This window comes from Penicillium longicatenatum (genome assembly GCF_028827895.1).
Source record: "Penicillium longicatenatum strain IBT 33135 chromosome Unknown contig_4_segment0_segment0, whole genome shotgun sequence".
Lineage (NCBI taxonomy): Eukaryota > Fungi > Ascomycota > Eurotiomycetes > Eurotiales > Aspergillaceae > Penicillium > Penicillium longicatenatum.
Genome location: NW_026643122.1, coordinates 1,675,932 through 1,699,740, shown reverse-complemented (window position 1 = coordinate 1,699,740; position 23,809 = coordinate 1,675,932). Strand labels below are relative to the sequence as shown.

The window sequence follows — 23,809 nt, the reverse complement described above, 5'->3', positions numbered from 1 at the left end:
CCATTCTATCAAGCCACCCACAGCTATAAAATTTGAAAGAATTGAAAGGCCAGAGTTATCGCTGGGTGATATGGTGGGAATTGAAGAGGCGTGTAGGTGCCAACTGCCAAGTCGAAGCATTCATAGTTTATTTACCGCCGTTACGGGGGTTGCCAGGCGTCTCCGCAAAATTACCATCGCTTCACAACGGACCTTAACAGTCCTCTGAAAAATAAATTTCGATGGCCTTGGAGGCCTACTTGACTGTCGCTTTAAAGATACTTCAGCATAGAAGCCTGCTTTTGTAGTAGGACAACGGCTCTGGGCAGTTTTGGCTTGAACTCGCTAGATCTGCTAATTAGGCGGCTGCTTAGCAGTGACACAGTTCGTAGAAAGATTTATTAAGATTTAACGGTCACCACATTGGGTTGCCAACTGCAATTCCCGGTAGGATATGGGCCGTGGTGACTCCAGGGTAGTGGGCGATATTCCATGGTGGGGCCGTCTCGCATCTCAGACCGCCAATATGATTTGGCGTTACGAGCCGCTTCACCTGTAATAACTACTCCTACCTAAGCCCTACCTATGCATTCCATCCCCAAGAGCATGATGGTCACCTACTAAAGCAACCAATCAAACCATCTCCGCTCCATTTGCTTCCGCTTTTCTTGCTCCCGCTTTTCAGGAGGATAAACCACAATACGATCCAAGTCAGCACCCTTGTAGTCGAACCCGTTGTACAGTCCACCAACGGTAATCGTATTGGCACCCTTCTTCAACGGTAGCAAGAGGGGCGTCGAAAGAATAATTCCCTTGTGTGTATCCTTCTGGTACAGCGTGTGCACATTCTCCGTGTCGCCATTTACGACGACGCTGCTAATCCGGCGCAGCTGCCAGGTACCGTTGATTCGGTCCGGTTGGCCCATTGGCTGGTCGCCGAAGCCCATATCATCCGTGTCTAGGCAAAGAAGAAGAATTCAGATACCAGGTTTGGCATTTGACAAAAATAAGGATGCGCGGAATAAGGAGAGTGAGTAGAGCGAGTGGGTACAATGGGTCGAACAAGCAGCTAGTACATACTTTGGTGGTAGAATGAAACCCATTGTTCTGTTCCTTGGCCTTGTACCGTAAACGTGACTGTGCTGTCGTTGCCGTAAATGCCCGTTGCGATGCGGTTGCCACTAGCAAAGCTCTGCACGGTTGATCTTCATCAGGTTGGCTTTTGGTGCCTGGTGACGGAGACTGGAGAACTTACCGCTTCCTGAAGGTATGCGTCACCGGCGAGCTTTGCTTCCTTGGAGATATATGCCTTGCCCGCGATCGGCTTCCATTCGCCGGATTTGCTACCTCGCCAGTTAGAATATATCTGTGTCTAAGGATCTGTGTGTGGAAGGAAAGCGGGGGAATTACACATCCAGATCGTAAATATCATGCCAGACGACCTCAAGGCTTCCATTCAGCTCGTCAATCCTAATCGGGAGCCACACGTTGCGGCTTTCCCAAAGGGAATTCATGTCCCACTACAACATTCCGTTAGGCGAGACAGAGATTCTGGGGAATTCAAGGACGCAAATAACCCACTTGATCTGCCATATACAGATAGGTTGTCTGCTTCGTCCCTTGGATTCTCCAGGAAAATCCAGACTGTGTACTGAACGTCCGAGTATATGCTGGTGAGACGAAAAACGGCTGGGACCAGGGTCCATCGAGCTGATCGGCCCGCATTGCCACGACATCTGTCTAGATTAATGGCCATTCTAGTTTGCGCAGTACGCTTTGACAAGAACAGATAGACTCACTATTAGGCCGGTACCCGGTCTTGTGGCTCATGAGCGCATAATAGCCCTTCTCCGTCTGCAAAACCGTTGGCGCCTCAAAGTCATACTTGGGGAAACGGTATGTGATTTTCTCAACAGCGGTAAGGTCTTTGTTGAACTTGCTAAGATAAACATCACGACCCTCGACGCTATCACCATTAGAATAGAGCGCGTACGAGTTGCCGGTCTTGTAGTCGGTAAACGCCCCAAAGTCTTGCGACCAGTTTCCCAGCGGGGATGTCGCGGAAACAAACGTGTAGGGCCCTGCTATGTTATCCGAGGTTGCGAGGCCCTGTAGCAGCCACGAGTAGAGGTTGTCGTCGGCGTGCCACCACATCTATCCACGTCAGAAGGTAGGGTACGACTAGGACAGCGTGTTGGAGGCTCACATGATACTGCCCAGTTTCCACGCTGAAGATGACCTTCGGCCTCTGAATACGATTATGTGGTGATATGTAGGTGTGGTTCTCGATTGGCTCTGTCCATTATTAGACCGAACCGCATAGATTCCAGCAGCTTTGGGAGGGTCAACAAACCTAGAGCCAATCCATGCGAGGTCCAAGTCGCGAGATCATCGGAACTATAAACGGAAATTCCGCCACCCTCAACGTGTCCCTCTACCTTGTATTCACCAAACCAGTAGAAGCGACCGCTCTCTTGGTCAATGCAAAGTCCACCTGCATGGGCGTTGAATATATTGCCATCGGTATCAACCCATCTTGCTCCGGGAACGATCCATTTTGCGGAGGCACAAGCACCAATGGCGAGGACTGAGGTCAGCGATTTTATGCTTACCATGGCTATAATGGGTATTATTGTGTTCTGACGCGGTGCCAGTTCACCGTCTCAAAAAGGAAGTTGAACTTTTACCTGCTCACCGTAGATTACAAGACGCTTTTATATCATGTCCTTTCGTAGCATGCGGTCCATTGAGAATCCGCAGTACGCATAAATTTCCTCGTACCCTATTTCAGACAATTCTTGCCCAGGGTATCGGAGACAATACCCCCGAGCCTGCCCCACCCGTTGGCAGAGACGATACATCGGGTTAAAAGCCGGCGAGTCTCTATCGGGTATTACTAAACTCTCGAGGCCCGTTCTCGCTGCCGCCTCCTCGTTAGCCGAACCCTGCCAGATTCCCAGAGTCAGGCCTCAGCACATAGGATGAAGGATGACCTGATTGGAGGAAATATTACCCAGGCCTGGCCTTACCCCAAACCCAGGCCCTAAAAACAATACTAATGCGGGGTTTTGCTCTAATGATAGTTTCAATCAGATATGGGGTCCCTGGTACCGGTATTAATTAGAGCACAATTATTTACGCGGGGTACAGCTAAGTCCAGGGGCTCGTGGCCGGTGAATGGGTGCAATGGCAAGAATGCCTGCTTACGATCAATACTCTGGCGCAAACGTCTGTACTCAATTTGTGGTGGTGTGCGGTAACAACTCTCTCTACCTCTACGGCGAGCTGTCCAACAGAACCAAATATCGTCTGTCTTTGCAGACAACCAACCTCAAAAGCAACATGGGTCGAAGCGCAATTTCCAAGCTGGGCCAGTATATAAAATTTGGTTCTGCACAAATGATCTTGGAGACCAAGTCTTCGTGACAGATACAACTGAAATAGATGGATAGGACCGACTACACCCACTGCGTATTAGTGAAATCTGGTCAGGTATACGCTGTTGGGCACGGAAATTCGTCGAGATAGATGTCCCGCTGTTTGACTTTAGCCATCATTATGCCCTTTCGGAGAATGGCAGAGTACTTACCTCACAATTTTGGATATATGAAATGCAGTATCATTTGGACTTGAACCTGACACGAATCAGGGAGAATATGCGGCAATAGCACATTGCTTAGCGCGTTGAACAAGTATCAGATCCTGTATGAAATGAGGATTGCGCTTTTTTGGCCGTCCATTGTCTGGTAAGATCATCTTATCCTGAAAACCTATTGATGGAAGATCTGGATCCTGATGATGATGATCCATCCTCAAATATTCGAAGCTTCCTAGATTATTCAGCATCATATTGGCCGGACCACAGACAGGAGATGAGTCTGACCCAAGACCAAGAAGCAACCAGTCAAGCTCGGCAAATGTACGACTTGAGTAGGAAGGGATTTTCATTGTGGTTCCCTATCCTTTGGAAGGCTATGGATACTGGCAGAGATCCGCCGTCAATGACTGCGTTACATCTAGCCTCACTTAACGGACATGAGCGGGAAGTCGAGTATCTACTATCCCTAGACATCGCCAAAACCCACAAAGCCCAACCCATTTATGGGTTGTTTTGGGCCCGATGCTCGGCCCATTATTGGGGGCCCATTTCGGGCCCACTAGTGTACAAACAAGACAAACATTTACTAATTTTAGTAAAAAAGCAAAATATATAGTCTTTTTTTTTTCAACTTACAAAATTTTTCTCATTAATTGTTATTATCGCCCAATCTTAAGCCCATTAAGGCTATGTACCTAAATGCTCTGGACTTAGAAAGTAATTTTTGTAACCTGAATATTCTGCAAATTCCTGCCCAAGAAGCGAAAAAAGCAGGTCCCGACCTTCCAGAAACGCAGTATTTTGAGGCACATGGCACTGGTACGCAGGATGGGGATACTATTGAGTCACAGGGCATTGCAACTGTTTTTGCATCACGCCAGGAACCATTGCTCAGCGGATCGATCAAGACAAACGTTGGCCACACAGGGGCCGCAAGCGGGCTTGCAAGCATCATCAAAACGGCACTAGCCATGGTAAATGGCGTCATCCCGCCATCTATCAACTTCGAAAAGCCTAACCCGAATAGTTTGTAAAACTGCATGGATTGCAGTGGATAGCACTTTTAGAACAGGTAACATTTGCTTTGAAATTTTACACGCCATGACCTGTACCAGTTTCGATCATAGGGCAAATGCCAGCCTTGCCACTAAACCAACCCTTCTCCACAGTCCTCAGGCCCAAATATGAAATTGTCGAAGTCAAAATTGACATCCTTGAAAATATCGTCGAATGAAACTTCCGAAGACCCATCAACCATCAAACCACACCCACCGCCATCCATACTGGGGTAAGCCTTGCCCCTGATCCTGGCTGCAAGGGTCTCAAACGTCCGCAGGCACTGCTGGACATAAGGGCTCAGGTGTTCATGAGCGCGGAGCGCCAGCAGAACACTTGTCCAAGACTGGGAAACAGAATCTGTGAATAGCTCCGATCGAAACATAGCTGCGAGGAAGTTGGCACCCGCAATATGAAGGTAGTATATTCTGTACCACCACGGGAGGAGTCCGATCGGCTCATCTGGCTCAAGCGTCTCGTTAACGAATGAAGCCATCTGTTGCGCGGCTTCGATGCACATGCTGGCGCTTTCACGGAGGAGTCGGTGGCTTAGGCTGGGTGATTTGTGTGAAGGGTGCGTGTCTGGTTTCATCGAGTAGAATCGGGCGAGCATGGGTCTGTAGAGAAATACTCTGTGGTGGAGGTAGCTACATAGAACAATAAAAATCGGGTTTGGTGAGGATAAAGGGATTACTGGCTTACCGAAGATGAAGCAAGTATCTCTCGGCTCGGGACGACCTGTCGACCACCATTCTGAGGTTCTGATGTTGCCAATCGCCGGGGAGACTATTTTCCCAATCTTGAAGACATGCATCTAGTTGCAATGCCGCGTTATGGTACTCGTCTTGTTGAGATAGGAGTGGAGGGCGAAATCTGGCTGTGAGACTAGTTCGGGTCTGGATCTGCGCCAGTTGAATTTGATTCCCGATTTCGTAAAGTCTTAATCCCAAGGTATCATGCATCGCCTTCTTACCTAGTTGTTGCGAGCTATTGGGTGGTGGGGACGCAATTAGTACCAATGACGATGTCTTACCCAATGACCAGGAGATGCATCTACGTGAAGTCAGCTGGAGAGTACTATAGAAGAGTAATCATTCCATGACATACCGATCGAGCGCAACACAGCTAGCCCATACTTTCTGTTTCAAAGCTTTGTCGTCACTGGAGCCTTTCAACCAGGGCGTCTCAGTGAGATGGCAGCACATGCTTTGCGCAATCCGCATCGCCAGACCCGCTGTCATCCATGTCTTCTGCTGATTATTGGTGCAGTGCAGGTATCGATTTATCAGCATCAGGCACTGTACGAGCTCGAGTGACCCAGGTTTCCATAGCATAGACTCAGCTGGAAGTAGGGCCCATGCGCGCAGAAAAAATCGATTTGCTTCCTCGTTTCTTTGGTGCAGCGGATTGTGTTCTTGTCTTTGAACTGCCAGGGCAAACACTACATTGAGAATACCAAGCCAGAGGTCGTAGTCTGCACAGAGTGGTGTTATGGGTGTTGAATATGCTTTTTCATAGTTTTCAAGGAAACGCTGATGATCTAAAACTGGCTCCATAGGGTCAACGTGTTGCCAGTATATGTCAATCAATTGGTCGGCATATACCCGGGGAGGCAATTCGATCGACGAAGACAAGACACAAGATTGAGAAGGTAGGTTGAGATCACCAAATAGCGGTGCATCTACCAGTGGGACCTGGTTACAGGTGGCTGGGATGAGGCCTGCCCTTTCGTCTATGGCAGCGACGACCTGGCCGGCAAACCGGCCGTGAGCGGTATAGTATGTCCTGTTTTTCTCCGAGTCGGGCTCTGCTTCTTGATCCTGATTCGCATGGTGAGGCCCAGATATTGAATCAATCCTGAGAGGCGTTGCAGCCACTGATTCTGGCGGATTCTCGAGTGAAGGTGCCGAAGACATGGGTGACACCAGCATAAAAACAGGCATGTGAACCGACGATGCTTGCCCACGAGGTTTATGCGCTGTCTGTTTCTCGACGGCACCTCGGCCATAGACACACGTCTTGCCTCTAGTCTGGCATTTGGCACATGCTTTATGGTTTGTGTCAGCCTTGCCCGAACACTGCAGGTCAATGAAACAATGGAGAGACACCTGGCCGAGCACCATCACATTTGATCTTCCTCGAGCGACATACTTGGCAAGCGCTTGTTACTCTTAGCCTCTGCCTGCGTAAAAGCTTCGATTGCGTATGTTGATCACTTATCACTTCATTCATCACGTCTTAATCGAACAGTTGGGGATGGAGAGTGGGGTGCCTCGTCAAATCAAGACCCCAGATCTACCTGATTGATCATCAGCATTTCACCAATCAAATGCCTTCCCGTTGCAGAGGTAGACCCGCAGCGGGAAGTTCTGTCATTTGTTGGTTAGTTTCACTTCCCGCCAATCTAGAGAGCAGCCAATCAGAAGTGCATCCGTTTGCTACTACTCGGCCAATGAAAAAGCGGTCCGTCTCTGACGGCTTCCGCAGTAAACAACTCCGCCGTCCGGTAATCGTTATATAGATCGAAAGCAGTGAGGTAAGAAAAGGTCTCCTGCTGCACAGCCAAGAATTGGAATATACGCTCTTGATAACGCTCTTAATATTCTCCAAGTTGTTAGACGAAACTTCCTCTCTTCCTTCTCTTCTTTTTCTAGTCTTGTCAATCGTCAACACAGTGGTATTGATCTCTATTTTTACTCGCTTGCACCACCAAAACAAGTCCATGTCTCACACCAAGCCAAAGGCTCCTGTCAACACGGGCGAGGTCGAAATTGGTTACACCTACGATGGCTCGGGCACCGAAGATGACCCATTCGTCGTGGAGTTCCAGAAAGACGACGCCGGCTAACCGATGAACTGGGGTCAGTCCCGTAAGTGGTTCATCGCAGCCATTGCGACCCTCTCGGTCTTCGCCGTGACCTTTACCTCCTCTGCATACTCGGTGTCGGCAAATGAAATCTTTGAGGACTTTGACATCAGCGCCGAGGTTTTCATTGTCGGACTTTCTCTCTTTGTACTCGGATTTGCGATTGGCCCTGCCGTATGGAGTCCTTTGGTAAGCTGTTATACCACCTTGTCACTTCTAAGGAGCCCAACTAACCATATGTTGTTTCACAGTACGTTTCGATGGTGCCATCCTCTACGCATACTACACACACATTCAGCTAACTTTGGCTCAAGGTCCGAATTATACGGAAGGCAGATTCTCTGGATTGTCACTCACATCGCTATGGTCGCCTTTCTAGGAGGATCCGCAGGCAGCCAAAACGTGGCCACCCTCCTGATCTTGAGATTCTTTGCTGGCACATTTGGCAGTTCTCCACTCGTCAACTCTGGCGGTACAATTTCTGATCTCTTCCCACCTGCTCAACGTGGTCTGGCATTGACTATATATTGTGTTGTGCCCTTTCTCGGTCCCATTTTGGGGCCAATAGTGGGCGGATTCGTGTCTGAGAGCGTCGGGTGGCGATGGGTCCAGGGTGTCTGCGTGATCTTCATTGGCGTAGTCGGCATTCTGGGAATCGTCTTCATTCCTGAGACATATGGCCCGGTGTTGCTTCAGCGACGGGCACGTAACTTAGCCAAAGCCGATGGCAAGATCTACGTGAGCGTTTTGGAAAAGAACCAAGGAAAGAAGCTGCCGTCGGAAGTCTTCAAGCGTGCTTTGTTCCGTCCCTGGATCTTCTTGTTCCTGGAACCCATTGTCTTGATAGCATCAGTTTACATAGCTGTTATCTACGGCACGGTCTACATGTTTATGGGTGCCATGCCCATCGTGTACAATGAAGACCGCGGTTGGAGCGTTGGCACCGGCGGGCTGGTATTCTTGGGAATTGCTGTTGGCATCATCTTTGGCCTTGTCTATGCCATCTGGGACAACAACATCCGCTACATGAGGCTCTATGCGGCAAAAGCTACAACCCCGGAGTCGCGCCTGCCACCTGCAATTATTGGAGGTGTCGCCTTCCCCATTGGCATGTTCGCCTTTGCCTGGACCAACTACCCCAGCATTCACTGGTCTGTCAGCATCATTCTGTCTGCGCCGTTTGGCTTCGGCTGTGTACTCGTCATTCTGCCAATCATGAACTATTTGATTGACACTTACACCATCTATGCGGCCTCTGTCCTGGCTGCAGCTGCCATCTTTCGCTCGGTCGTGGGCGCTGTGTTTCCTCTTTTCACGACACAGATGTACCACAGGCTAGGAATTCACTGGGCTTCCTCTATCCCGGCATTCTTGACTCTTCTGTGCATTCCATTCCCTTCGATTATGTACCGCTACGGTGAAGCGGTCCGCATGAAGTGCAAGTACTCATTCGAAGCGGCAGAGATGATGAGAAAGATGCAATTGCAGCAAACAGCTGCTGCTCCGATTACAGAAAAGAACAAGGACTTATCCTCTGAGTGAGAGCTGTTAGAGATGGACTCTTTGGTCTGGCATCACTTGATAGCCAAGGTTTGGGCTCTACCTTGGGAGGATCGCTGCGGATATATATCAATATCTGCCCTAGAAAATAGTCAACTAAAGGACTACTCAACTCATCGGCGTCCCTACAAGTTGACTTTCAATCCTCTCGTGTGCATGTTCTCTTTACAGACTAGCCGTATCCTTTATGTCTATCAAAGTGTTTCTAGTAGTTTCCCGGCTCTAGTCTTTGAGATACATTATCTGTGTATATAAGTTGATATTGGGATATCAAGCCAAAGGTTGATGGGGTAAATGGATCCTGTATGTTGGCTCTGTTTAAAATTGCACTCGCAGGTTAGTCTGTAAGTATACGTGGACGTATTGTTGATTCATTCCGTATTCGGAGTCGAGAATACTCCCTCCGTAACGGACCGGGCGTCCCGATGCCTACCACGGCTAGTACGCAAAAGCAGACTATAGAATTACTAGTAAGGAGGTGCCTTAAATATAGTAGTTTGTTTAGTATTTTGGAAAAAAAGAAAAAAGCGATCAATAAGTGAACCTACGCTGTGAGATGAATAGTGGTTTCTTGAGGCTATATTATAACCATCAATCATATTGTGAGATTATAGTCCCTGCATCAATTTACCGTTTTGTGTGTTAAAACCAGGAGCCAAGAACAAAAAGAACAAGGAGGAGGGAAATGGTTTGTATGTAAGCGACAAAACTCGCGATCTCTCAATCCTCCCGTGAATTGGCTTATTGACCTAAAAAAACTTAACGCCTGAACCACTTGGCGACACTTCTAATGAGACAATGCAATGAAAAAAAAAAAACGCAAGAGAATTGAATCTAAAATAGAAATTCTCGAAAATCACGTACTGACTAGGCACAGGAAATCCATGTTCCACCAGTATGCCGGCGTGGCTTTCAAGAAATTCCAAAATGTCTTGAATCTCGTCTTCGACACGATACCAATGACCAAGTCCCTCGTAGGACTTCCATGTGACACTCATTCCCAGCCCAATAGAAAGGACTCGAGACATTTTCTCACCAAGGCGCACGGAAACCTTAAGATTTTTGAGCCGTGGCCAATAAACACTGGTGTTTGAAGTTGACACAGATTAGATGGCGATTGTGGCTCTTCATCTTTGGCGAGCATAGGAAGATCACGGATATCCCGGATGTAGTCAATAGCTTGGATAGGCACAGGGACTTTCACTTCTGTGTCCTCCATAAATGGATTGAAGTCATCATGAACTTGGCCAGGTCGCTGAAATGGATCATCTTCTAACTCAAACCTAAGAAAATCGTCTCTTTCCGAATCTTCATCACTGGCCATATCCCCTTCACTCGCGTCATGATAATATGCATCATGAGTGCCTGACTGCGTTTTGATATCGCTAATGTCGGCCAGTTCCGGTTTGTCATCACATCGAAGAATCTCACGCAGATGCTGCTCAAACGGCAGCCACCCGCTCATCCCAACAAATTCCCCAAGGGTGTTGGCTTCACTCATGTCATACCAGCCACCCAAAACCGTGAAGATTCCGGCAGCACAGCCTTGGCTTAGGCCCCACAAAATGATATTGCGGTAGCCTCCCTCGCCCAGAATGTGCGCTTCCTTTGTGATCAAGTCGCGAATAAACTCAGCAGTCTCACAAAGGCCGTCAATCTGTAGTTTCGTTCTCTCGACAGGGTCATCAAGCGAATAGTTGTAATACCACTGATTTATTGGAACCCTCTTGAGTATTGTCGATCGACGTTTAGAGGCCGTTGGAAAAACGAATTTCACAGTTGGGAGTCGAGATTGCAGATCAGCTGATGCCATAATCTCGTGACCAAACCGCTCAGCATTACTCCCTCTTCCATGAAGTGCAATGATGGTATGTGTATGGTCGTTATGGAAAGGCGGGATGACCAGCGGTGCGGGGTATGCGTTTTGCGGCATTCTAGCGTTGTCAAATCGGAGGCAAGGTAGGAGCAAGGAGACGAACGAGAGGGGAACTTGGAAGTCAAAAAAGAACAGACGAGCGAACCAAGTTTAGATACCCTTTCTGGGATTCTATCTTATGCAACCTACCCGACCGCCGTACGCTTGCTTTTGCTAAGCGCCGCCCCAACCCCACCGAGGTATGTGCATAGTCACAAATTTCCGGCGTTCTATATTTTTTTTTTTTGAAAACACGATGAGTATCTAATCTAGAGGCTTTGAGCATTCGAAGAAGATAGTTTAGTCACCAAGCGCGCGCAAATTCTCTACTATTGACAAATCAGTCATCCCATCTCTATTGAGCGCCAGGTTTTAAATCTGAAACGTCCCGTCAGTTTGCTTTTTTAGGAACAATAGCTACCCAGAAAGTTACTCGGACAGTTCATTTGAGTATGTGAAAAATGTGAAACAAGTAAGGTTCGAACGGCTTGCCGCTCACCAGATAGCAAAAGTACGAGCATTGGTAAAAGAATATAGGAACAAAGATAGTCTGATACCACAATCATCCATACTGTTTCGAATAACACGCCTTTTTTCCACTCCATGTATTTTGCATTTCAGCTTGTTTTCGAGCTCGTAGTTCAGCGGCGCTTTCGAATTAGCAAGATATGAATGTCGACGCCTCTGGTCTTGACCCATTCGTTGCATTCTGTTAGCGAAGAGACAACTATACACTGCATTGGATTCTTCTGCTTGCCCATTCTGGGTCGGACCGACATACCTGATATCATGTTGTTTGAGGTCCAACTCAGGGTGTCCCATACGAGCCCAAGGTGGAAACCAACAAATGAATGAAAAGAGCCCAGTTTGGCTAGATCAAACCCTTTTCAGACTCAAAATTTGAAGATAATGATCTTTCCCATGACTGACTGATAAATACTCCGAGGCGAGTATAGCTGGAAACCCTCTAGTTACTTGCCGGTAGGGTGACGATACTGGAAAAGATAACGGGCTCCGTATGTACACAATAATTTTACCAAATTAAGATATGTCAGTGTTATTCAAGATCTTTCTTGTGGTCTACATTTCATAGAGCAAGCCACCTATGGTATGTATTGAAGAGTGCTGATGCCGAGATATCTTTTTATGATTTAGGCGAGGTAGATTGTCGGTGCATCAGCGCATTCTGCACTGCTGTGACTTTAAGTTTTTGGAAGATACCGAAAGGAAGCCGACATCTAACATTTCCTGATGGATTGAAAGATGTAGGTAAGTTGTTGGTGCAGTATATCTCCCTATTTGATCCCAGCCCGCATCAAATAAGACATTCGTTGTGCAAATCCAGTGTAACATCAAAGTCCATTTATTGGACAGCTAAGAACGTAAAGTTCAACTCTGGTTACGTGAAAATGAGTCTTTTTCGGTCAGAACAGCGCTATCAGCGACAATTTCAAAGTTGCTGGAGCGAAATGGAGCGACCTGAAATTTGGAAAACTTCCTGGCTGAGATCTGCTTCTCGAATAAAATGTCGAGTTCCGGTGCAGTACGTCCTTTTGGTTCCGGTAGACGGAAGAATGACCAGATGAAGCAAATGAGACAAAATGGCGCCCAGATGAAGCCTCCCTTGCCCTTCAAGTTCCAGGCAGTGGGGTTCAGAATAGGGGGATTGAGGAAGTTGGCTACGATACTGGCGATATTGTAGCAGTTACGGGCAAGAACTGCGCTTTTGATTCTCAGGCGAGTGGAGGGAATCTCAGAGATGAGACAGTAAGTGACGGGGCCGACCGTGAGATCGTAGGTGAAAACGAACACCAGAAGTAGAGCAGCTGACGAATAGCTCAGTCCAGGGATGGTATGGCTTGGGATACCCAGCAAACCCACCAACATTAATACCGTGAACATAATGCCAAGTCCAGTGACAAAAAGCTTTCGACGACCAACCCGCTGCATCACAAACCACGAACAAACTGTACCACACCACCCAATGGCATTGACTCCAAGACCAAAGTCGAATGCTTGGTCGTTGGTGAAGTTGATTTGCTGTAGGAAGTAGACAATATTGCCACCGTACCAGATACCACAGAAGACTTGGCACATCCATACGCAGCAAACAATCTCGGTACGGCGCCTGTCAACTCCCTTGAGACAATCCCAGTAGCTTACACCCTCTCGGGTTAGTTTCTCGTGAGTGTTGGTGATGATCATGAGAGCAACGGCGTCATCAGTATCATATCCAGAATTACCAGGACGGGCCAACTTAGTAAGTGATCGCTTTGCTTCTTCAACCTTGCCGTGGCGGACTAACCACCAAGGGGATTCAGGGGCAAAAAGAACGCCAACGATGATCGGAACAGGCCAGACCCATTGGATAGCATAAGGGATTCTCCAGCCCCATTCGTCGGTTCGACCAAGGAGACCTCGCAATACTCCAGTCGAGATAAACTGACCAGTGACCCAACACAGGTTGACATAAGTGGTCAAATAGGGACGCAGGATGATAGGGCTAACCTCAGCCGCATAGGTGGTTGTCAAGGTTTGGAATGCTCCCCAAGGAATTCCGCAGAGAACCTCCCCAGCAAATAGCATTCCGATATCCTTGGCGAAGAACATGATGAATATAAAGCCGATAAGCGAGATTAAAGCGCCGAGCATTGTCTTCTTGTAGCCCCATCGATCCGCAATAAGACCAGCAATGAGAAGGCCTAGAATTTGTCCGACATTTGTCCCATTCTGCAATCCTGTTTGCCAATTCGATGTGACTTGATAACCACCTTCCTTAGAAGGGACACCGAATCGCTGCTGGAATGTCGGATAGGCGTAAAATGAGCCGAGAAGAGAGGTGTCGTATCCCTCCATGATGATCGCAAGAGACAAAATGAAAGAGAACAAAACCGCCTTCGGAAATTGCTTGAATGCATCCCAATTGGTCAAGTGATGCTCAAAATCGGACGCTCGACGGGCCTTTTCGACCAGATTGGCAAAGTCCGGAATCTGCTCGGCCATTTGGAGAAGAACACCATCGTCAATTCCAATAGTATTTTCGCCGAGTGACTGAGAGGGCACGGCGAGGCTATGCTCAAGATGGGTGGCTTCCTTGAGGTCCTCCATTTTGATGTATGGGGCTGGACTGGTCCCAAGCTTTGTAAAGGCAGAAGATATGAAGGGAAAGTCGAGATCAGAATAAGTTGACCGGAACCATGAACACACGGGTTAAAACATGGTAATATGAGGAGAACGATCGTATTTATAGCAGCCATGTCATACCTGTAAGGCAAGCAGTCCTTCGAATTTCACAACATTTTTGTGAACAAGCGCTCGCTCATGCGCCACACGGTCGCTGGAATTATTGTTTTGCGGGGCATTGTGGGGAAATACGGTTGGCAGGTAAAGTTTTGAACTCTGCTTCCGAAATTGGAAGATTGACCGGAATTGCGAAAATCAAGTGTGATTGAATATATGGAGGGATGGATGTTATTGGATTGTGCTAGCCATTTAGTTCGCTGGGTTTCTCGGTGTAACTGAGCGCTGACTGTGCGGCAGTCAAGCTCACCAAGAGATTCAAGGTTAAGAAGAATCTCGCATCTCAGCATTGGTCACGCTATGGCCTGGTTGAGAGTGGCGCCATAAGTGAGCCCACTATAGGTTCATCATTCCTGTCACAAGGCCAAGGGACTCGGACCTGAGCGGAATTGAACTCTTTTAGTCCATAGTCAAGCCACAAAAGACCTAAAGAAGCGCGACAGACATTTCAAGAAAAATGGCTTTGTTCGCTGCGATTTTCGCGGCTATTTCGTGAACTCAGTTGATCTAAAGTGCTAATCATATCAAATTTGAGCGATCTCAACAGCATGTGGGCAGTGCTCGTGAATATCGCTTGTTTTTCGGCTTGAATATACCTTGTGGCTATATCAATTCATCGGGATTTCAGATGGTCGATCTTTGTGGTAATTGTGCATTGACTTCAGAGCTCAGATCATCTGGCATCCATCTCTGCATTTTTTCAGATCACCATGGGGGATTCCAAGGTTTCTGGAAATTGTATGCCTCGTGCACTTCATTGTAGATGGTAGAATTATGGATAGCCCTGAAGTCATCATATAAATTGCTGGGAGACGGTGCAAGTGCGAAGTGGAGACATTCCTACTATACAGTGATCATCTCAGAGTCCAGAGAATTATATTTCGTTCTCCCAGCTATGCATTTGCCTCAGTTCTTTCTGTTGGGTATTCATGTTCCATTCATCAGTGCCGCCGCTGTCATCAGCCAACGGTCAATAAGCCAAGGCTGGTCATTACAGTCCACCACTTGTCCCAGCGGAACCAGTTCATGTAGTCAAGGGGGTTGTTGCCCTAGCAACCTCTATTGCTTTGCAGCCCAGACAGACGAAGTCGCCTCTTGTTGCTCTTCTGGTACGATTCCATGGTCGACGTACTGATTTGATAAACAGTTTTCTGACATCATCTTTAGACTCGATTTGTGTTGGCGCTATAGAGGGTGCACCTAAATGTGCCGACTCAAGCTGGTCGCTATGGCGAGGGCTCCAGGGAAATGATTTCTGTTGCCAGGTTGATCTTATTGGTATTTATCAGTCCAGCGGGAAAGTTGCAGGCACTTGCGTTGCCTCGGGTCAAGCTGGCACAGCAACGACTGCTCAGCTCGTGAGTCCATCAAACCAAAACACAAATACAATTCCGAATGCTACCTGCCCGTGCTGACGCGTGATATAGATGTCAACGGGGACTGGATCTTCTACACATAGCACTAGTACAATTACAAGCTCTTCCTCAACCACCATGCGCACTTCAAGCGCCACCACACGGTCTACCACTACGACTGCCGTACAGTCCACCATTACGAAGGCTGTCTTTGCGCACTACATGGTATAATTGAGAAACCATGATCCTTTTTGTTTATACATCTTTCCTGATTGTGAATAGGTCGGCTCCATGACTTCGGCCGAGGCTGTGACTGACGTTCAAGATGCAATGAATGCCGGATTTGATGGATTTGCTCTAAACACCCACACTATCAGTTCTTCTGATACATGGAATACCGATGCACTGAACTACCTCTTCGCCGCCGCAGCAGGGACCAACTTCAAGCTATTTATATCATTTGATATGAGTTGGGGCTTGGATGTTACACAGCTTGCGGCTTTCATGGCGCCCTATGCTACTCAAGACGCATACTACACAGTCAATGGGCAGGCCTTTGTAAGTACCTATACCGGCGGTACTATTTCCAATTCCGCTTGGAATTCGGGATTCCTTGAGCCTCTTAAATCAACCTATGGTATCACCCCATTCTTCGTTCCCGATTTTGATGATTTTTCTGGTTACCCGACCGGTGTTTTCAGTGCTTATCCTATTCTGAACGGTGTCTACAGCTGGGAGTCGGCATGGCCATCTCCTGGAAACACCCCAGCTAATGTCAGTGAGAGCGTGGATGCGGCTGCCTTGCAGGAGGCACATGCCGCTGGCAAGGTTTACATGATGCGTGAGTAAATGAGGATCATTTAACAGCAGCCAGAGAGTGATTGAAGCTAAGAATAATTCGAATTCAGCCGTATCGCCTTTGCAGTTCAAATATATGGGCAGTGGCCAAGACTGGTACCGTATTGGGGAGGTCAACCTACCCGAGCGCATGGGCCAGGTTTTGCAGCTACAGCCGGATTTTGTTGAAGTCATCACCTGGAATGATGCGGGAGAGAGCCACTACGTTGGTGACTTCTGGCAGGAACAGATTGCCGGCAGCAATATTGGCGATTATGCCGACGGTTTCGATCACAAGGGATGGTTGCAGATTATCACGCCTTTTATCAAGGCTTACAAGGCTGGTGCAACAAGTACTTCCCAGATCTCGCCACCTAACACCAGCCCCGTTGGAGCCCTCTGGTATCGCACTGTCTTGACTAGTGCTAGCTGCTCCTCGTCCATTTCCAACTATAGGTCGGCACTTGATACAATGAATTTTGCTGTGATTCTTCCTTCTGCTGGCTACACAATCAATGTTTATAGCAACGGAAAGATGATTGGCACATTTGCTGGTCAGAAAGGTTTGAATTACAATAGTGTTATAGGCCTTGCAGTTGGTAGTGGACAGATGATCGAAGTGCTAGATAATTCGAATGCGGTTGTTGCTTCGGCTACGGGAACTAAGAGTGTTCTGGCTCAAAGTTCGAACGCTATTTGCAATTGGAACTATGAAGTTGTGGGATTGTCCTGAAATGATTTGAGCGTGAAATTATTGGAGAGACATCATTTTACGCGGTGTTTCTATGTTAAGCAATGTGTACATGACTTTGAAGAATAATGTGATATGAAATCAATCAAATGGATGATAATTTCCAAAAACTAAATTCCAAATTGGAGTACATCTTCTTATATCTTACCCCACAAACGTACCTGGCGGTCTCCATAGGGAGAACCAAACGATTGACTTTGATCTCATTCGATGATATCACCACCATCATCTTGTTTAGTATACTCTAACATGAGGGGAATTGTGGTTGACGATGGAATCTGTGACAAGCGTTGGTGGAGCAAATCTAACCTCTCCGATTTCCTTCCTCCAACTTGTGACAATAACCGTTCGATTGCCAAGATAGTATCCAAAGGCCCAAAGTGACAGGTCTGATGGCTCAAAAGGTTCGGCATGCACAGAACAACGTCGAGTACGGAGTTCGCGACTTGGAGAAGCTTTATTTCCTATGTGAAGGGAAATGAATTAGGACATGAAATTTCGATGACAAAGGGAATTAAAAGTTGATGGCTTACCATGCCATATCCATGGCTACGCAAAGAGTCAATGGATATGCCGGAAAGAGACTCTAGATAATCTTTGGCAATTGATATAGGGTAATCAAATGATAGCGGCTCAATAGAAGTGGATGAGGAGAGCATGAAATGAGAGGCAGAGTACTGCCATAGCAACGTACGAACCCATGCAGATGTGGTCAATATATCCACATATTGTATTTCGGACGTAAGTTCAAGGCCAGGCACTCTGGTCTGGATGTTCCTTTGAATATTCGATATACTATCCTTTGAATATATATCTGTTGCCTCGATAGCTCTGTTTGTCATAGGCGGTAATATAAGAGGGCGTTGCACATACAAAAACAGTTTAACAAGTGCGCAGAATCCCGCAAAGAGGTTTGCTTGGGAGGTATTGCTCCTGATTTCTGGAAGATTTTGTATTCTGTGTAGTGTAATTGGGAGGTCATGTTGGATGCAAAATGTCCTGTCCCAATACTCAGAAGGCATTCCTCAGATTGGGATTTTGGGTCATTGCAAAGAAGTCATTAACTAACCTTTCGGTCACAAAAATGATCCAATAGCTCCGAAGCTCCAGTTGCCACTGCTCTGACCTCACTGGATCTGATGAAGAGTTATGGCATAGGTGCAAAAGGTCTGCGTATGTGATTGCCTCCCGGAGGTAGATGGTAGCCGGTGTAATTTGATCTCGATTTGCATAGTACATGTGAAGAAAAACCGATGTAACCAGAGCCTGAAGAGACGGCTCTTGGTGAGAGTGATGCTCAAGTCGAACACGGAGACATTCTTTGACAAAGTCTTCTGCTGTCACGGAGAGATCCTTGGGGTACGGATTCGGTACTAGCCAGATACGCATTTGTGCTAACGTCGCAGCACACAAAGCTGCTGCTAAAGCATGTGCAGTGGGATTGCTGTCTAAGCTCTTTAGCCGGAGTTTCAAATCCTCAACATTGGTGATTGGCCAAATATCATAGAGACGCGTCTGAAAGATATCGAGAACTGCATAGTACGTTGAAATCGAAATACGAGAACTTGAGGCGTGAAGGACTGGACTTTCAAGCGTTGGAATGGATCCCGGAGTAGTCATTTCAACGTTCGCTGTGATCCCTCGTTGTATCTCGTCGATCTTACGGGTAGTAGCTGATCGAGGCCCTTTAGGACCGGGTCTCTTGCGGACCCTCAAATAAGTACAGCCTTGTTGTCTTATCAAGCAAGTTTGACATGGATCTTGCCGATCACACTTCACCCGCCGCACAAAACAACTGTCACAGGGGCTATCCATGATTATCGATGACTTTCGGAGATATGGAAGCATCCGGAATTACAGCGAGAATTAAATCATCGACTCCGCCGACAGCAACCCCCGCCTTACCCACACTTCCTTTGGTGGCGTTCAAACAACTGCGGGGAATAAAAGCAAGACATTTGGATTGAGATCCGAGCCACGGCTGCAATGCTACTGTGCACAGTCCTTCTGGCCCGGTCAAGTCCGCCTTCATTCGAGTCACCAGTCCTAGCGAAAATCTCAGCGAGTTTTATTCGCGTGTGACTCCCAGTGGTAAGTCAACATGTTAGTGATACAGCAGTGATGACAAGGGGATAGCCAGAATTTGTACTTATGAAGCATCAAATTCCGCCGGAGTAAAATGTAGTATATTCAAAGTTCAAGCTACCAAGCATTTTGCCATGCATCGCTACTCCTTCCCACATACTCCGGTCGCTAATCCCAAAGCAATTGTCAGTGGTGGCAAGTATCGGTTCACTGTTTTGACCGATGGCCTTTTGCGTTATGAATGGGCTGTAGACGGCAAATTCGAGGATCGCGCCTCGGTTCTTGCCATTAACCGCCATTTGCCCGTACCGGAATTTCGCATTATTGAGGACCAACACAGTCTTCAGATTCTCACTTCTCGATTCCACCTCAACTACGACAAACAGGACTTTTCTGCAAATGGCTTCAGTGCCGTCATTAAGGGAAATTATGGGCCTCATGTCAGTGTCTGGCGCTATGGGATCCAAGCTTCAAACCTCGGTGGTACAACCCGTACATTGGATGAGGCCGATGGCCGAGTTGCTCTAGATCATGGTGTTGCTTCTAGACAGGGATTTGCGACTTTGGATGATTCGACCTCAATGCTATTTGATGATCGTCAATGGGTGACTACGAGGTTGCCTGGAAATCGCGTGGACGGCTACCTTTTCGCGTACGGCCACGATTATCGACAAGCCATCCAGGCGTACTATCTTCTTTCAGGACCCCAACCTCTGCTTCCACGGTGGGCCCTAGGGAACTGGTGGAGTCGATTCTACCCTTACACCGCGAATGAATATCTCTCACTGATGGATCGGTTCTACAAAAGTAAGATACCAATATCAGTCGCCGTATTGGATATGGATTGGCATATTGTGCAAGATGATCGCGTCAAGACAGCCGGAGTAACAGGATGGACCGGATACACCTGGAACAGAGAGCTCTTCCCCGATCCCAAAGCATTTCTTGAAAAACTCCACGATCGAGGCCTACATGTTTCTCTAAATGATCATCCAGCAGACGGTGTTCAGAGCTATGAAGATCCATACGAGGAGATGGCCATCGCTCTTAAGCATGACACGTCCATGGGTGACCCTATCTCTTTCGACATCACAAATCAGGCTTTTCTGGATGCTTTCTTCGATGTGCTTCACCGGCAATTCGAAAAGGACGGACTAGATCTGTGGTGGGTGGATTGGCAGCAAGGGACACATTCTCGCATCCCTGGCATCGATCCACTCTGGGTACTCAATCATTACCACTTCTTGGACAGCGCTCTTGATAACAAAAGACCCTTGACGTTTTCGCGATACGCGGGCCCGGGCAGCCACCGGTACCCCATTGGTTTCTCGGGTGATACAGTGGTATCATGGGATTCCCTTCGCTTCCAGCCAGAATTCACAGCAACGGCATCGAACATTGGATTTGGCTGGTGGAGTCATGACATTGGAGGTCATTTCCACGGTGAGAAGAACGATGAAATGCTCATTCGATGGGTGCAATATGGCGTTTTCTCACCAATCTTGCGTCTCCACTCGTCGAACAACATCTTTAGCATCAAGGAACCCTGGAATCTGGAACCGCAATTTGGGCAGATTATGACAAAGTTCCTGCAGCTCCGTCATAGACTGCTTCCCTATTTATACACTATGAATGTTCGCGCTGCTATGCAGGGGCTCCCTCTTGTGCAGCCCATGTATTGGACTTACCCGGAAAGTGAGGAGGCATACAACGTACCAAATCAGTACATGTTTGGCTCAAATCTCATGGTGGTACCAATCACTGCTCCTCAAGATCCTAGGTCACGACGATCCCAGGTCCTCGCATGGCTTCCTTCTGGTAGGCATGTAGATATTTTCACAGGTGTGGTCTACGATGGAGACCGCCGGATTTGGCTAAATCGACGCCTGGAAGATTACCCAGTATTCGCTCCAGAGGGAGCGATCTTTCCACTTGACTCGGCCCTATCTCTGCCGAACGACTGTATGAATTCCACCGCGATTGAATTGCTGGTTGTTGTCGGGGCAGATGGCACTTTTGAACTTATGGAAGACGATGGAAAGGGCCCGTACGCGGATCAGATCAATTTCCGACGAACGCACATCTCTTTCAATCAACAGACTGGTGAGTTGCATATTGAGCCTACAAGGGGTGGAAATATTCCTCCTGGTGTTCGCCAATGGAGTGTTCGCTTCCTCGGATACGCGTCTTCGAAAGGGATACAAGTTTGCATCGGGGATGAAAGATGCATAGTTAATGGTCAGAATTTGAAAAACGGCTTCTTCTTGGACTTGGGATCTCATCCAGAAAGTACGCGCATCAAGGTGAAGTTGGAAAGCCATCCCACTTTAATGGTGAGCCGGCCCGAGCCTCAAATTATCGACTTCTTGCGCGGTGCTCAGATGGAAATGGATTTGAAAGACAATATTCGGAAGGTTGTTGAAAGGCCGATATCCAGGTTGCTGCAGATTGGAGATCTCCATGCACTTGCACTTGACAGCCTACTCTTAAATCCAATTCTTGAATATCTCTTGGCTGACTCCCGGTCTGCATTGACTAAAGACAGACAAAAGGCTACAAGTCAATCACAGCACGAACAAATTGGAATTTAGTGTGTCACCAAGTCAGCCTAACACCTTCAATGGGCAAATACTGGATGCTGGATCGTCACCACGATCGGACTTTTGTCTGGCCCTAGAACTTGATTTGCCGATTCATTATCTCCGTTAAATACTTGTCATGTAACTAGACCTTCCAATTCTGTTCGTCAACAACGCATAATATCTCAATTCTAAAGGTTCCCACTAAACTCTACATGTATGTCTCTAGAGCCTACCTACTTGAAATCCATCCTCGTTATAAGTGACCGTCAAAGATGTAGCCGAGACCAGATCAAAGTGTAGTGATCACAGGAACGCACCTCCAAAAGAAAGGCCAGGGGAGGCGTCGTCGCTTCCTGGGCAGGGATGTGCAGAATATTCAGGTTTCGAAAATTACTTTATGACTCCAAAATCTTCACGTATAAGGCTATGTAAAGAATAAGCAATAAAACAATTTGTCAGGAGCAAAAACATACAACAGTTAGGATTCGCATGTGGTCACCCACCATACTACTAACTAACCGGCGTGTGGCTTAAGTACGGCTGAGCGGACGGGAAGCCCTGTTTTCCACACCCTATGGTCGTATGTGCTAACGTCTAATTTGAAGCGATCGTAGAGCAAACGAACCAATCACAGGGGATAGGCCCATGGGGCCTTTTGATTCGCACAAATGGGGGACTTGAGCTCCATAGCCCGGAGCCGCATCTCCGCTAGGCAACACCTTCAGTAAAATCACTCAAAACCTGACACCTGGTCAAACATTTCCCTTTACTTTCGCAGGATCCTAGATACAAGCACCTGCAGATAAAAATGCTGCGCTTGGTTGAGATACCGCTCAACGCGCTTGGCGACGGGCACGATAAGGTCACTTGGGGACCACACGATCAAAAGGTGGACCAGTATCTCAAAGGCGCTACAAAAGGTTCTCACAACCCTATATTTCCACTAGCTATACCTTCGCCTTTCAAATTTCTGATCCCTTGCTTCAACTTAGAGATTGTCCTCAGAGATCTCTTACTGTCTCTCAAGCAAACTGCAACGCGGCGAAGAGTTGATACGAGCCATCTGGAATCAATGTTTGACTGCTACTGCTATGGAGGGACTGCAGAAGAGAAACGTGAGTTCTTTTGATGACAAATCCTGAAGATAATACACGAAAACGAGATCTGACGACCCCAGACTGGACACAAGACAGTTTCCAAAAGTATTTAAATGACACCAATCCCTTGCTATTGCACGGCGGATATATTCTTTGGAGATGTTTCAGCTTTTATGCATTTCATCCCTTTCAGAACCCATGTCAGGTAAGATGATTGACTGGGAAGCCTTTCAGCGTGCCGCATTACTTCTTGGTATGAGAGGCGTGGACAGACTAGGTGTGATGAATGACGAAATATTATGGGTTCAAGACTGGGACACTATATACATGTCCAACTTTAGACGAATATTCCGAAGTATCGGCACCTGGGAGGCTCGAAATGAAAAGTCGCTGGACCAGAAACTTGCATACAAAAAAAGTATTGAAGAAATAACCAATGTTCTGGCAATGGTACAGCCCTTCCAAGAGTTGAGGCCTCCGAGGGAAGACTGGTTGAAAGAGACTGCTTGCAGGCTTCTCGAGCATTGTACGGAAGTGCGGTGCCTTACATTAGTTGAAGATTTGACAAGACTGATGAAGTTATTGCTTCAATTGAGAGTGCATGAAGGCAAACCACCACAACGCTTGGATTCCTCCTTTTTTTACTCGGTTGACACTGTGGAGGATAATCTGGCAGATAAAATGACCGAACAATTTGGGAAACCACTGGAGGAACTCACGTACGATAGAATTCGCAAAGTGATCAAAGAATTCGTAAGTACCAGCCATTCCCACTATACCATGTCATTCAGTTGGCTAATAATTTTCAGCCAAATATTTGGATATGTT

General features: G+C 47.3%; 9 protein-coding genes across 9 annotated transcripts; 4 read left to right on the top strand and 5 right to left on the bottom strand.

Annotated features, from left to right (window-relative positions):
* Positions 1 to 599: 599 nt before the first annotated feature.
* Positions 600 to 2,594, bottom strand: N7484_007454 (uncharacterized protein; the record flags this gene model as incomplete). Its single annotated transcript, XM_057117841.1, has 8 exons — positions 600 to 937; positions 1,060 to 1,171; positions 1,235 to 1,322; positions 1,390 to 1,499; positions 1,561 to 1,715; positions 1,779 to 2,133; positions 2,186 to 2,274; positions 2,333 to 2,594. The coding sequence occupies 8 exons, from the start codon at positions 2,592 to 2,594 to the stop codon at positions 600 to 602; spliced, it is 1,509 nt and encodes a 502-aa protein (XP_056970876.1).
* A 580-nt stretch (positions 2,595 to 3,174) lies between these two features.
* N7484_007453 (uncharacterized protein) lies at positions 3,175 to 3,405 on the top strand (the record flags this gene model as incomplete). The annotated part of the gene is made up of 1 exon (XM_057117840.1): positions 3,175 to 3,405. The coding sequence occupies one exon, from the start codon at positions 3,175 to 3,177 to the stop codon at positions 3,403 to 3,405; it is 231 nt and encodes a 76-aa protein (XP_056970875.1).
* Positions 3,406 to 4,724: 1,319 nt separating this feature from the next.
* N7484_007452 (putative transcription factor) lies at positions 4,725 to 6,576 on the bottom strand (the record flags this gene model as incomplete). Its single annotated transcript, XM_057117839.1, has 3 exons — positions 4,725 to 5,280; positions 5,336 to 5,686; positions 5,741 to 6,576. The coding sequence occupies 3 exons, from the start codon at positions 6,574 to 6,576 to the stop codon at positions 4,725 to 4,727; spliced, it is 1,743 nt and encodes a 580-aa protein (XP_056970874.1).
* A 779-nt stretch (positions 6,577 to 7,355) lies between these two features.
* Positions 7,356 to 9,041, top strand: N7484_007451 (MFS transporter; the record flags this gene model as incomplete). Its single annotated transcript, XM_057117838.1, has 3 exons — positions 7,356 to 7,448; positions 7,500 to 7,749; positions 7,798 to 9,041. The coding sequence occupies 3 exons, from the start codon at positions 7,356 to 7,358 to the stop codon at positions 9,039 to 9,041; spliced, it is 1,587 nt and encodes a 528-aa protein (XP_056970873.1).
* Positions 9,042 to 10,053: 1,012 nt separating this feature from the next.
* On the bottom strand, positions 10,054 to 10,992 carry N7484_007450 (Phospholipase/carboxylesterase/thioesterase; the record flags this gene model as incomplete). The annotated part of the gene is made up of 1 exon (XM_057117837.1): positions 10,054 to 10,992. The coding sequence occupies one exon, from the start codon at positions 10,990 to 10,992 to the stop codon at positions 10,054 to 10,056; it is 939 nt and encodes a 312-aa protein (XP_056970872.1).
* A 1,371-nt stretch (positions 10,993 to 12,363) lies between these two features.
* N7484_007449 (uncharacterized protein) lies at positions 12,364 to 14,082 on the bottom strand (the record flags this gene model as incomplete). The annotated part of the gene is made up of 1 exon (XM_057117836.1): positions 12,364 to 14,082. The coding sequence occupies one exon, from the start codon at positions 14,080 to 14,082 to the stop codon at positions 12,364 to 12,366; it is 1,719 nt and encodes a 572-aa protein (XP_056970871.1).
* A 1,685-nt stretch (positions 14,083 to 15,767) lies between these two features.
* On the top strand, positions 15,768 to 17,199 carry N7484_007448 (glycoside hydrolase family 71 protein; the record flags this gene model as incomplete). Its single annotated transcript, XM_057117835.1, has 3 exons — positions 15,768 to 15,854; positions 15,912 to 16,470; positions 16,538 to 17,199. 3 exons carry the CDS (start codon positions 15,768 to 15,770, stop codon positions 17,197 to 17,199), a joined length of 1,308 nt encoding a protein of 435 aa, XP_056970870.1.
* Positions 17,200 to 17,681: 482 nt separating this feature from the next.
* N7484_007447 (fungal specific transcription factor domain-containing protein) lies at positions 17,682 to 18,837 on the bottom strand (the record flags this gene model as incomplete). Its single annotated transcript, XM_057117834.1, has 2 exons — positions 17,682 to 18,216; positions 18,287 to 18,837. 2 exons carry the CDS (start codon positions 18,835 to 18,837, stop codon positions 17,682 to 17,684), a joined length of 1,086 nt encoding a protein of 361 aa, XP_056970869.1.
* Positions 18,838 to 19,436: 599 nt separating this feature from the next.
* On the top strand, positions 19,437 to 21,893 carry N7484_007446 (glycoside hydrolase family 31 protein; the record flags this gene model as incomplete). The annotated part of the gene is made up of 1 exon (XM_057117833.1): positions 19,437 to 21,893. One exon carries the CDS (start codon positions 19,437 to 19,439, stop codon positions 21,891 to 21,893), a length of 2,457 nt encoding a protein of 818 aa, XP_056970868.1.
* Between the last annotated feature and the right edge of the window lie 1,916 nt (positions 21,894 to 23,809).